Source organism: Crotalus tigris, unplaced genomic scaffold, assembly GCF_016545835.1.
Source record: "Crotalus tigris isolate CLP2741 ecotype Arizona unplaced genomic scaffold, ASM1654583v1 scf7180000018944.1027768, whole genome shotgun sequence".
NCBI lineage: Eukaryota > Metazoa > Chordata > Lepidosauria > Squamata > Viperidae > Crotalus > Crotalus tigris.
This window is the reverse complement of record NW_024097288.1, coordinates 775,969-789,768: the sequence shown is the minus strand read 5'-3', so window position 1 is coordinate 789,768 and position 13,800 is coordinate 775,969. Positions and strand designations below refer to the sequence as shown.

General features: G+C 34.5%; 1 protein-coding gene across 4 annotated transcripts in view; it reads right to left on the bottom strand.

The window, feature by feature from the left end:
- Window positions 1-356: 356 nt before the first annotated feature.
- The window catches only part of LOC120314547 (amyloid beta precursor protein), a 146,538-nt gene continuing 133,094 nt past the window's right edge, over window positions 357-13,800 (bottom strand). For 2 of the 4 annotated variants that reach the window (XM_039357763.1, XM_039357761.1), the window contains 4 exons: window positions 10,496-10,549; window positions 4,802-4,902; window positions 3,042-3,188; window positions 357-1,630 (listed from right to left, as the gene is read on the bottom strand). In XM_039357763.1, coding sequence (XP_039213697.1) covers window positions 1,529-1,630; window positions 3,042-3,188; window positions 4,802-4,902; window positions 10,496-10,549 — 404 coding nt within the window. In that variant the 3' untranslated portion in view covers window positions 357-1,528. The remainder of the gene's footprint in view (window positions 1,631-3,041; window positions 3,189-4,801; window positions 4,903-10,495; window positions 10,550-13,800) is intronic. The other 2 variants (XM_039357764.1, XM_039357762.1) reach the window with 1 other exon arrangement.

The following is a 13,800-nucleotide window of genomic DNA, read 5'->3' as shown; positions in this document are numbered from 1 at the left end:
CATAGAAGATATGATATAATCTAGTGCGTCAGGAGTTTTTTGACTAAAAATATATCCTTTCCTGCTTACCAGAATGCAGTCACTTCTTTTGTTAGTTATTTACAAAACTTAAAGTATGTTTCTTGAAATGTTAATCCCCTGCTTCCTCAAATATCCTCATTAGCAGAAGATTATCAACCTTGAAAGTTTTGATAAGATTTCAATAATCTACAACAACATTAAGGAAGGCTTGGGAGGATCAGCTTCCCAAATTTAGTGTTTACCAGGAATGCCTGAGCATTCTTCATGGAATGAAGCATACAATCAAGCAAATGATGTAGGGCAGTTATCACAGAATCACACTAATACAATAAAACTCCTCCAGGAATGTATTTATTTACATTAAAACACTATTATACAAACTGAAAAAAGAGACATTTTAGAGGGATGGCATGCCAAGGCAAACACCCTCTCACCCACCGCTAGTTTTATCTAATGTATTTAAAGAAGAAATTCTATGAATCATGTCTTTTTGCAGAAGAAAAAAAAACCTAGCTCACCCCCCCAACCCTCCCACTTGATGGCATTAATAAAATTATTCCTCCCAAAGTGTAATTTCTCCATCCAAGTAAAACTCTCGCCCAATAGTCTTATTTGTAATTTATTTATGTAACACAGTATAGAAAGCTATCAATTCATAAGCAACAATTCTGTATATTAACCTGCAGAAACATTTGTAGGTTCCCTGTTATTTTTTAAACCAGCAGGCGCTTCTTCCATCCTTCTCCTTCACCCTGCCCTGGTATAAAAGTGCTTATGATTAACAGGGATGATGCTTTTTCTTTGTTCTTTCTTTTTTAGATGAAAAGATACATGGTAAAAAAAACTTTACTCCCTCAATGCCTAAAGGTGTGCACATAAAACAGGCACAAAGAAACAAATGTGTATTCCCATGATTTTCTACATCACTAGTGCAGCAGAAGCAACAATCTGTACAGTAAAATGCAACTGCAGAGGAAAATAATTCATCTGGAATACTTTCTAAAAAAAATAATAATCCCAAAACATTTTGTTTTTAAAATGCATAGTAAGCAGAAAAAGGAAAACTTGGCAAAGAGAAGCAGCTCAATCCCACATACACAAAAAACATCCCCCATCAATTCTTAAAGTATATTTCAATTAGGACTTATTTTTTTTGTTCATCACAAATCACAAGAATAATATACAACTGGCTAAAGGAGCTGTATGATAAATAATCAAGAAATAATCTATTCATGCACTAGTTAAGTACAGCTAACTTTACAGTACACAAAAACATTCATTAATAATGTAGTGTAAAGACTGAAATGTCAAGAAAGAGAGTACATTACTGATTTTATAATTCAAGTTCAGGCATCTACTTGTGTTACAGCACAGCTGTCAAAAGGCGATAATGAGTAAATAATAAAACATTGTTTTGTTTGCTTATTTCCATATTACTTTCAGCTGAACATCGATGGGCAGTGAAGCAATCACTTTGCTGTCCAATTCATGAGGTTGTTATGGTGTTCTAGTTCTGCATTTGCTCAAAGAACTTGTAGGTTGGGTTTTCATAGCCATTTTGTTGCATCTTAGAAAGGTGACGTTCCTCTGGTGTCACTGCAGCATCCACCTAGAGCAGGACAAAGGAGAGTACAGTCAAAGCCAAACATGGACAGGCCACAATTGTTTGTGGGGTCTTTTGGTGCTCTCTGAGCTTGCTTGTTTTCTTGCAGATGTTTTGTTGCCAAACTAGATAACATCATCAGTGCTAAGTGGGGTTTACAGTTATTTTATATCTTAGTGGCCATTAATACATAAAATGATAGCAAGCCACATTCCGTACAAACAATATTCACAAGAAAACCATCAAGCTCAAGATCACCAAGGACCTCACAGTTCAACCCTAAGCTACAAATATTCTTTTCTATTGGTAGAATTGGTGTATTTATTCATTCTCAGCATTAGTATTCCCCTTATTTGTACAACTCTAGCAACGCAAAGCTAAATCATCCATAAAATAATTAAATATTTTAAAATCTGTTATTGCTTTATTAAAATTGTCACCAGCTGCTTGAAGGGCAAAAGGGTGGGGTCCAGTCTGCATACAAGATACATAAATTTTGTCACATAACTTATTATCATAGTAATAACACTGTAATACTAATACAGTTTAATGAACTTATTTATAGTATGGACTGGCATGATACTTTCCAAGTTTGATAAAGATATACGATCATTGGAAAATAGGGCAAGTTGAATCAAAATATTTTAGATGTGCCACTGATAAAATTTAGTTTAGTTAGTAGTTTCTTTTGAACTACTAATTTTCTTTTGAACATTACAAACACTGGGATTGTGTAATTATTACTGTTATTTTTGTGACCACTAACAATCATGACAGTATCTGAGCTTCTATTGGTTAACAGGTAATGTTGAATATGTCCTCCCCAATTTTTATATGGAGGTATTGGAATAACATTTCTAGATATAAGAAATACTGTATAAAATTCACTGTTTATTTAACATTTGTTTAAGCTGTTTAAAAAGTAGGTGAATGTTCACTCCTGTAATATAGTCATTCAAATCACTCAAATGAGGATTGGTCCTGGAAAACATCACTGTCTTTTACTTCCCAATAAATGTTATGCAGAAAGACAATACAGTCAGTGCTTTGGTCCACAGCTTAAAACATTCTGTAATTTAATACCTTTAAAATGGTGAGATGTACCTTTTTAATACCTTGAGACTACAGAGATAGGCAACCTATTCCATGCTACTATGTGGGTGATATAGAGAAACATAACTAAAGTTTCAGTTTAAGCATTCTTTTGGAGCACAGGTCTATGTATCCAACAGAGGAATATTAAGCTGAAGAAATTGACCCATACTAAAAATAAGAATATTAATACAGATGACATATATCATACAAGCAGTTAATACCATTCTACTAAATACACAATTTACACAGATGGATTTAAAGCTATTTAGTATTGTCTGCTTCTGAAATAATGTATGGAATAATATTTATCAGTTTCATTTACCTCCACTACACCATGATGGATAGAGGTATACTGTTTCTTCTTTAGCATCACTAAAGTGATAACAATGACTGTGGCAATGACGACACCCCCTACCATTAGTCCAATTATGGCACCTTTATTTGAACCTACATCTTCAGCAAAGAATACCTAAATAAAAATAATAGGTTATCGTATAAGAAGTTAACATGATTTCCAATGTATTTTTTAGCTTTACAAAATGATGCATTTGCAATGTACAATCCAATAATTTCTCCAAAGTAAACAAGTTTAAATACCTAAATATTGTTTCCTAAGGCAAATTGTTATGATCTGATTCTCATATTTTAAAGACAAGAGCACATTATTTATCATACAATGCTCTTGTAACCTAGGAAAGCAACTATCTGGCAATGAGTTTTGCAGGCTCTCACAAACCTTCTGTGAAGTTCTGGCAAGACTTGTAAAAAGCTTCCCTGCAGGAGTTGACCAAATAGGCTGAGACCAGTAGAACATATGCTGAGGAATTCCAAATCAATTTTTTTTTTAAAAAAAAAGGTGGCATTTTAAGGCAAATCATCAAGTTTAAAGGATAAAAAAATACTGAGCCCTTGTTATTAAACAAATACTTTTCAATACTCTTAAGTGTTTCCTTGGCATATGACCACAGAATAATGAAAAATTATAAAAGAAATTTTTCTCTGCTCACTTTGGCACCATAAAACAAAGAATTTTACAAATATATATTTAATTTGTATGATTCTTACAGATTACTCTCCAAAAGGAGATTCAAATTCAATGTATTTTGGCACCTCTCTTTAGCCCTCTTTAAACTTAAAATTTTCAATAAGCCCGTGGTATGCAGTAAACTAGAAGGAACAGCAGGAGGCCTGTCTTATTCAAGTGGGGATCTATCCACTCACATACAATGAAGATGGGAAATATGATAGTGGCCAATTTAAGAAGCAAACAAATAATGAAGTATATAGAATCCATTTAAAATCCACTGTTCTTTTTGTGGTGCTTTTTTTTTTAGTCATACACTATAAAAAACTTTTACAGGTGGCTCTCATTTACCTATGATAGCTGGGACCTAGAACTTTGTCATTAAGCAAAGCAGCTGTAAATTGAAAAATAACATATGACCATGCCACCTAGCAATAGCAGTTCTGGCATCCTAGCTGCCTTTTTAAAGTAGCGACTATATGGGTTATTACGTGAGGAACGCACATGATCACAACATCTAACTTACTGCTGGTTTCACCATTGATTTTGCTTGTGGGAAGCCAACAATGAAAATCACAGCACAATCCTGTGACCATGGGGCACTGTGATGTCATAACTGCAAGCTAGGTGCCAAGTGCCCAGATCATGTTCAAACGACTGAAGGAGACTGCTGGTTGTAAGTACAAAGTCTGGTCATAATTACTACTCATTAAACACCATTGTAAGTTTGAATAGTTGCTGAGTGAATGGTAATTAAAGAAAAATCACCCATATTTATAATTTACCAAAAATTTATATACATGCATACATTAAAGTATAACACAACATAATGTAATATGTAACATAATGAAGTGTAAGACTTTACTACAAACATGTTATCTTACAATGTAAGATAATATGGTTTCTCAAAATCTAGATTTCAATAATCACAGGACAACGTCCTAAAGAAATTTATATGAAATGGGTTCATAAACAAATTTAGCAATGCAACAACAGTAGTGACTGCTAAATTGTTTAATTTTAACCAAATTAAATCTAAGAATGGAGACTGTACTTGCCAGTTTCTGATGATGTACTTCATATCCTGAATCATGTCTGTATTCTGCATCCATCTTTAATTCTGAGGTTTCTTCTGTCTTAACATTAGTTAATCCAGAGCCTGTATTAACCAAAAAAAGCCAAGAAATGACTAAGAAATTTTGAAAATACTTATAAGAACACCATCTATCACAGCTACCAACAGAAAAATATTAAGAAATGCAAATGAAAAATTAAGAGAATGAAAAGTAATTTGAGTTAAACAGGAAAAATAGTGAAACAAAGAAATAGATGAGACCACAAACAGTGTTCAGAGGAAAAAGAGGCCATGTAATTAAGTTGGAGCAAGCTTAAAAGCATGATTCTTATTCCTGGCACTGAGACTGTTATGCCTGACTGTTTGAATTGGCTCACTGAGATATCTAATATTAACATCAATAGAGAATCTTGGTTGCAGTTACATTGTGACATTGTTTCATTTCTCAAAGTGCAAGTTCAAAATAACATTTGTGGCTCATTGTGAGAAAGGAAAGTGTTGGACAATCAGGCCCTAAAGCTATAAATACATATAATTATAAAATACTGGTTTATATGCATTTCTCAGTGAAAAGATCATTGCTAATGAATAATAAAATTTATATCCCAATATTTAATTCAGATTTAAATTAGGAATAGATAACTCTAACTCATGGCTGAACTTTAGCAAGGCTGCCATTTATTTATGTATTTTACTAGGCTAATATGAATCAAATCTGATGTATGCAACATATGTAAAGAATGGTAAAATAGCAAAAATAACTGAGCAATGAATAGCATAGAGTCCCTATCTCAAGGGATAATATACCCATAGAGCTGTATAATTTTACTCAACAAGAATCTCTTTCAAGCCAACTCTTCCTCAAAGTTCTGTTGAAATAATCAAATTTGACTGCTTTCCTAAATCTCAATAATGTCGGGGCAACAAGAGACTTTACTGTTTACATGTGATATTTTATCAAAATTTCAGGGGTAAGTATGCTGAAATCTCATGAGATGTAGTAATCTTGTAAGAGATATGTCTGGATAGTGAACACTGCAATACCTGGAGGCCATAGAATAGAAGAGAAAGAACTGGAGAAAATCACAAAATACAAAGATGCACAAATAGTATTAGAATGACTATGGCAAAAGAAAGCAAAGATAGTACTAATACTGATAGGCACCTCATGTACAACTAAAACACCATTTTAACACCATTGGCATTGACAAAATCTCCATCAATCAATTGCAAAAAAGCAGCTTTACTTGGAACAGTTTACATCTTGTGGCATCAAACAACAACATCTCCCTATTGCAGATCTTTGGGAAGGAATCAGTCAATGGACAAAAATGCTAAATCCAGTTTAAACTATCTGGCTGACTGCAACGAATCCCAACTATGTTATTTACAGCAATGTTTTTCTTCAAGGAAGATACATACTGCTTTTTCTCTCATTTCTTCCTAGGTGATTCCTTATATCGCAATATGTTTTAATAAAGCAAATATATGGAAATTTGCCAAAAAGCTGATGCCATAAAAAGATTTAAAACAGGTCTGTCCATTGAAAAACAATCAAGCCAGGCTCTGGTAGTTTATGCCGTAAATGTATTTGTGTTGGGTCTGAAATTTTGCTAGTTGCATAATAGATAGGGAAATAGGGGTTTAATCAATCTTAAAAGAAGTTTATTTAAAAAAAAACAGCAACAACTAGCGCTTCACAATGTCTTGCTCTGTATCAATATAAATGCTCAATTCATTAGGATAGTAATGTGCCAGTATGTGTTCATATCCAAACATTCTGGATGACAATAAAGCTTGCAAAAGTTCACACTTTCCATTTAATTCCAGTGAGATCAATACACAGCTGCCAGACTAAGAAGAGTGTATTTGCTAAATTAATCTACACTTTTTTTGTGCTTATCTGTAGTGAAAGCTAGATGCTTAAGTTTAATAGTGGAGAAGCAGAGTCAACACTGAATCACTCTCTTAATTTGACCTTTATCTTCAAGTGTGAAATCTCTTTAGGGATTCATACCTATATAACCACTGAAGACAGCAATTCCTTCAACAGTTTATTGTTGTTTAAATTACTACTCTATATCACAGGGTCATGGAGAAAACTGGATGAGGGATCGCTATATACATGCCATGATATCCTAAAGGAATAACTCTAATAAATGTGAAGCGTAATTAGTGTATTTTTGAGATGCAGGTCAATATTTTTTTTTAAATCCACATTTTAAGACAATATTTAGAAGCAACTTTTGAAATTATACCATTCCTCGTTTAGCAACATATCAGTTAATTAACAAAATAACAGTTCATGACCCCTTACAAATACAACTGTAATTGTTTTTTAGAAAATCATTTTTTGACCAATGCAGTTTGTGTGCCTAACAAAAAAAATGCCTTCAGTCTAGGAAACCCCACTGACTGGAGAGCTGGCGGTCGATCTGGTTGGTCGGGGAAAGCCCTCCAGAAATGAACAGAAAAAAGGCTAACATCACTCCAGAGTCTAGCCCAAGCTACAAGCCAAAGCCAATTAAGAAATTAGATGATGGGACTTATCAGATGGAATATTTAAAGATTAAGCACTTGTTTGAATATGGTTAAAGAAATAAAATTTTGGATATAAATGAATTTTAGTTTAAGAGGGATAGGCTTTTTAAGCAATATAGTATTTTTTGATATGAGAAATATAAAAATGTTGGGATGATTTATATGAGGGAAATGTTTTCGATACTTAGGATAATGGATTTTGAGAAAATGTTAATAAGAATGTTTTGAAAAGTTTTAAAAGATCAGCTGTGGATTTATTAGATGGAATACTTAAAGATTAAATATTAGTTTGAATATATTTAAAAATAGAAAAATTTTGGACATAAATGTATTTTAGCTTAAGAGGGACATGTTTTTCAAATAGTATATTATTTCTTTTTTTCTTCACTGTTTTGTTTTAAGATATGAGAAATGTAAAGTGTTGGGATGGCTTGTATGAGGAAAAAAAACTTAAATATTTAAGTGTTGTTGTTAATTGCGAAGTCGTGTCCGACCCATCGTGACCCCATGGACAATGTTCCTCCAGGTCTTCCTGTCCTCTACCATCTTCTGGAGTCCATTTAAATTCACACCTACTGCTTCAGTGACTCCATCCAGCCATCTCATTCTCTGTCGTCCCCTTCTTCTCTTGCCCTCCATCTTTCCCAGCATTATGTTCTTCTCCAGTGAGTCCTTCCTTCTCATTCGGTGGCCAAAGTACTTGAGTTTCAACTTCAGGATCTGGCCTTCTAAAGAGCAGTCGGGGTTGATCTCCTCTAGGACTGACCGGTTTGAACGCCTTGCAGTCCAAGGGACTCGCAGGAGTCTTCTCCAGCACCATAGTTCAAAGGCCTCAATTCTTTTGCGCTCAGCCTTTCTTATGGTCCAGCTTTCACAGCCATACATTGCAACTGGGAAAACCATGGCCTGGACTATACGCACTTTTGTTGGCAGGGACTGTCTCTGCTTTTTAGAATGCTGTTTAGAAATATTTAAGTGTCATTAACTAAAAATCTTCACAGAGAAAAAATGTTTTTTGAATATTGTGGGGAAAACAAATTTAAATGAGAACTTTAAAAACAGGATCTATGGCAAGGTGATTAGGATGATTAATTAGAAAAGAAGATTTATATTGATGTGGTTGTTACTTGTAGAAATACTAGAAAAATGTCTATATTCAATTGCTATCTACTAAAATTACTAAGAAATGTACTAATTTAAGGTTGATGAAAAAGAATATTATTGGCGGAAGAGAAAATCAAGGAAAGCTATTATGTGGAGTATGAAATTATAGAAGTTGTTATTGATTGTAAATATAAACCCAGACAACACCCTGTTTACCAAATATTAATGATGATTATGTTAAAAAATTAATAAAATATATTACAAAAAAAAGCCTTCAGTCTGAAACTTAATTATTCAGCAGCCGTGCTGACTGGGGGATTCTAATGAGCTAACTGAGATCACATTGCTGAGCTTGTTAAAGTAATCTTTCTGCCTTGAGAAAGAGTAAAAAAAAAGGAAAACAAAAAACATCAAGCATAGGTCACTGTAGGAGATAATCTGAATAACATGACAGGATCTTGTCATTTAAAAACTATTTCACTTAATGACAAAATCACTGGAACAGATTGTGATAGTTAAACCAGGAGAGGACATAGCTTAGAGCAGTGTTTCCCACTGCTGGCTGTGGAATTCTGGGAGTTGAAGTCCTCATGCCTTAAAATTGTCAAGTTTGGGAAACACTGGCTTAGAGAAATAAATCTGTCTGACAGCTTTCAAACAGTTCAACTTTTCTGTAGGATCTAAGAGTTAATTAATAACAATGTTAAAAGTTTTAGTATGTAGTCCAACAATGAAAATTATCACAGGATGAGATTTTTAATAGGGCGATTTCAAGAAACATGTATTTTGCTAGTTAACACTAGATGTTTCATTGAGTGAACTGACAATTTTTTTCTTACCACTCCTGCCCTGAGATATATTTTTCCTTGAGAAAATAGACATCAAAATAATTTTCTTCAGCTTATAATATATGAGTGATTAAAGTCAAGAAGAATTTACAAAGTTGGCAGATACATTTCTGAACAGGTTTCATTGAAAATGGAAAGAGTCATTTATTTTTAAAATATTTGTAGTGTTAACAATTTTTTTCCAAGAATGTTTTCCAAGTGTTGCATTGTGCAGCATGATTAATATTAAACTTTGATTTGTTTTTGCTTCAAAAGATATTTATTACATTTTTCTTTCTTTATGGTCTTAATAATATACCCAAAAATGTCTTGGGAACTTGTGACCCGTAGAATAGTGTTATATGTTTATTTTATATGACAATGTGCCCAAATGATTTATTAGATAAAAAGTTATTTTAATGTTTATTATACACCGAAAATAAATACTTCCATAGCCCACTAATTTTACACACATATATCCTCACTTGTGGTATATTCCAGTTATGCTCATGAAGGAAGTAGAAAGTGCTATTTACCATTGTTTAACTACTTTAACTATTTTTACTAAAATGGTATGGTAGAGTGAGTACATTACATTACATAGTAATTGAAAGGAGAATTATGAGGCAGTCTGGAAAACCTGTAGTTTAAAATAATATTTTCATTTTGGACTGAATAGATGGCACATTTTAAAGCCCATATATTTTATCAAACGTTTATGTTTCATGCATAAATTGTATCATGAAATATTACAACTTTTGAGTATCAAATTGATGCTGCTGAATGTTAAGTATATAAGGGGAAAAAACTACATAGGAGCAATATGTTAATGAAGATTCAATCATCCAGGCCAAAAGTATTTAAAAAGTTAAATCAGGGCAACTGGACTAATATATAGTTAATATACTTTGGTCTAGTTGTCCTGATTTAACTTTTTTAAATACATAGGAGTAACAATTTCCTAAACCATCCAGTCGCCCCACTTTTAATTTCATCATATTCTTGATATCTATAATTCATGGGTCAATGGAAATATTGAAGCAAGATTATTCTGCTTGTGTGTTACTGTTGTTAAATCATGCCTATGCAAAGACAGAAGAGCACAGCACAGAAATATGACAAAGAAAAGATGATTCCTTCAGCTCAAGCCAAATACAGACATGCAGGACAACACAGGTTAGGTAAAAGCCATGCCAATTATATACCTGGTCGTGTGGTGAGTCCTCTGTCTGCAGCTGGACGGGCATCAACTGGCTCAACTGGGTATAGGCAGCCAAAGAAATAAATAAAAAGGAAAGATAAGGAGCAAATAAAAAGAAATAAACAAAAACTTCAAAAACAATTTGCCTGTGGTTTTGATTGGGACAGTGCAGGAAAGATATATGCCATAAATGAAGTTACAAAAGCATCAGCTGAGAAAAAGTATCTGCTTTAAGTTAATCCTGAAAACAAAAAGAAAGAAACAAGAACATTTGAAACTAAATGTATATATGCAACTGACGTCTTATTGTAATCAATTACTAGCGGTTACAATTTAGCTATCCTGAATCAAAATAATAAACAAAATAATTAAGCAATAGAAAAGAAAAAAATTCTTTCAATGTAAAATAAATTATCCTGTGTTTTTTTTAAACAAAACTGATAACATAAAGATCACAAATAAATACATACCACTTATTTTAAGGTTAAGTCTTACTCCATTAATTTTTCTTGCCCTTTATAAGTTATGCTGCTACTGTTATAATAATCATAATCAAATACTATTATAAATCTCAAAACAAATATGCTTCAGTCTAGCTTGCAATAGAATAACTGAGTGAAGTTTTAAAAGCTTATCATTTTTCAAAACCAATATTCTATATCACAAAAGAAAAAGAATTATTTCTAAAACAAAGTTTTGAAAAACAACGTCTGTGCATGTTGGGTCACAATTCCCATTATTTTTAAGCCAAATTAGAAATTACAAGAATTGCCATCCAATATATTTGAAAGGCATTTGATTAGAAAAGGTTGTTGTAGAATGTCTTGATTATAACAGTTCTATAATTATAAACGTTCTTTATAGAAAATTGTAGCTACAAATATTTGTCTTTGCCTTGAAATCCTGCCAAGCAGTCACATGCATATAAACAAGATCAATATTTAGTTCATTAATGCCTACACTCTTATGAAATATTTGTAAGCTTCACTGGGTAATATAATTTACTATTTTCAAAATAACAAAAAATATTTAATTAACCCAGAGTTCTCACTCAGGGCACAAACACCCAGGCTCAAATTATCGTACTTCGGACACATTATGCAAAGACCTTCCTCTCTGAAGAAAGATTTAATGCTTGGAATGGTAGAAGGAAAGAGTAGAGGAAAACTAGAAGCAATCTAGATGAATTCAGTTATAGCAAAAATATATTTGACTATAGATCACCTGACGGGCCAAGTTAGAAATGTCCATGTTACGTCATGGAGAAAAATAATCTATGTGATTGCTCAGAATTGACATTAACTTTAGATGGCACATAGTAAAAAAAGGTAGGGTTTTTTTTTTTTGAAAAGTAGGTAATATAAAAATCAAAAATACCAAGTAATAATTACAAAATTCAGAAATGTACAGGGAATGTAGAATATATCCATATAGAATATATGAATGAGAATCAAAGAACATGTCATTTGTTACTTTTAGTAGAAAATAATTTTTAAAATTGTGCCCTGCAGCAGGATTCAGAAGATATGTACATTTTCTATTGCAGAGGAACAGCATACTCCACGATCCCAAATTTGCTGGCCCTCCACAAAGCTTTAAAGACCTAGCCTTTCCACTGGGTACTGAACCAGGATAAAGCATGAGCCTATTTGTAACTCTCCAAAAACTGACAGGGTTGAAGCCTTGGACTTGCTGTGCTGTATGTGTATACAAATAATCCTTGACTTACAATCACAATTGGGACCACAACTTTCCCTGCTAAGCAAAGTGGTTGTTAAGCGACTCATGCCCAATTTTACAACATTTTTTGCCACAATTGTTAAGGAATTGTTACAGCTGTCAAGTGAATTATATGGCTGTTAAGTAAATCCAGCTTCCTCACTGACTTAGCTTGTTGGAAGCCGGTTGGGAAGGTTGCAAATGGCACTCACGTGACCCTGTACACTGCAACCACTGTAAATAGATGCTGATCGCCGAGCCCATTAATTCTGATCACACGATTATGGGGAAGTTGCAATGGCCATAAATGTGAGGATTGGTTGCAAGTCATTTTTTCAGTACTGTTGTAACTTCAAATGGTCACTAAATGAATGGCTGTAAGTTGAGCACTACTTATGTATGCTTTCATCTTGCTGGCCTAGTTTTTATTTTCCTTCCATATTGCTAGTTGGGCAGCAGTATCTACTGACAAAATAAATAAATAATCAGAGAACGGTTAACGTAAGTTTACTTACAACATAAAATTTGAATACAGAACCCTTCAAACCAGCGGTGATGGGGCGTTGTCTTACCTGAACGCCTTTTCTCAGCAGGATGATGTAGAGTCCAAATGGATGGGTTCTATGACGGCCTTCCTGCCTGGCAGACTGGGTAAAAACTTCGGCCACACCCCTTCCTTTGGGCGTGACCCCAGTTTTGACTTAGGCGAGAAACTTTGTTGGAATTAACATTGCAGCTCTTTATTATGTCGTTATTATCTCCCTGCCTAGACCTATCCTCTGGGTGGGCTTGGACTCTACATCATCCTGCTGAGAAAAGGCGTTCAGGTAAGACAACGCCCCTTCTCCAGCAGGATGGCTGTAGAGTCCAAATGGATGGGACATACCAAAGCCCTCATGTCCCCCTGGGAGGGAAAGTCTAGGCTACCGAACTCTGAGCAGAAACGACTTGTTGAAGAACTCTTCTGCCAAAAGCCGCGTCTGCTGCTGCTAGGGAGTCTAAACGGTAATGTCGAATGAAAACCGAAGGTGAGGACCAGGTTGCGGCCCTGCAAATCTCTTCCACCGGAGCTTGTGTTAGCCACGCCGCAGACGTGGCTGCGCTCCGAGTTGAGTGGGCAGTCACCTGAGTGGGTGCTTGCAAATCCTGTGAGACGTAGGCCTGCGCTATGCAGGCTCTGATCCACCTGCCTATGGTGGAAGGAGATACCTTCTTTCCCATAGTTGCTGGTTGAAAGGACACAAATAATGCTTCAGTCTTTCGGAAAGCCGAGGTGCGTTTCACGTAGAAACACAGCGCTCTCCGCACGTCTAGCTTGTGCCATCTGTGTTCTAGCCTATGTTTGGGTCTTGGGCAGAAATCAGGAAGCGTAAGTTCCTGAGATCTGTGGAAGATGCTATTTACCTTCGGAATGAAGGTCGGGTCTGGTCTAAGAACGACCCTGTCTTTGAAAAAGGTGCACAGGTCCTTCCTTACTGACAGTGCTGCAAGTTCTGAGATTCTCCTTGCTGAAGTAATTGCCACAAGGAAAGATACCTTCAGTGATAGGTGATGGAGTGAGCATGTTTCAAGAGGTTCGAAGGGTGCTGA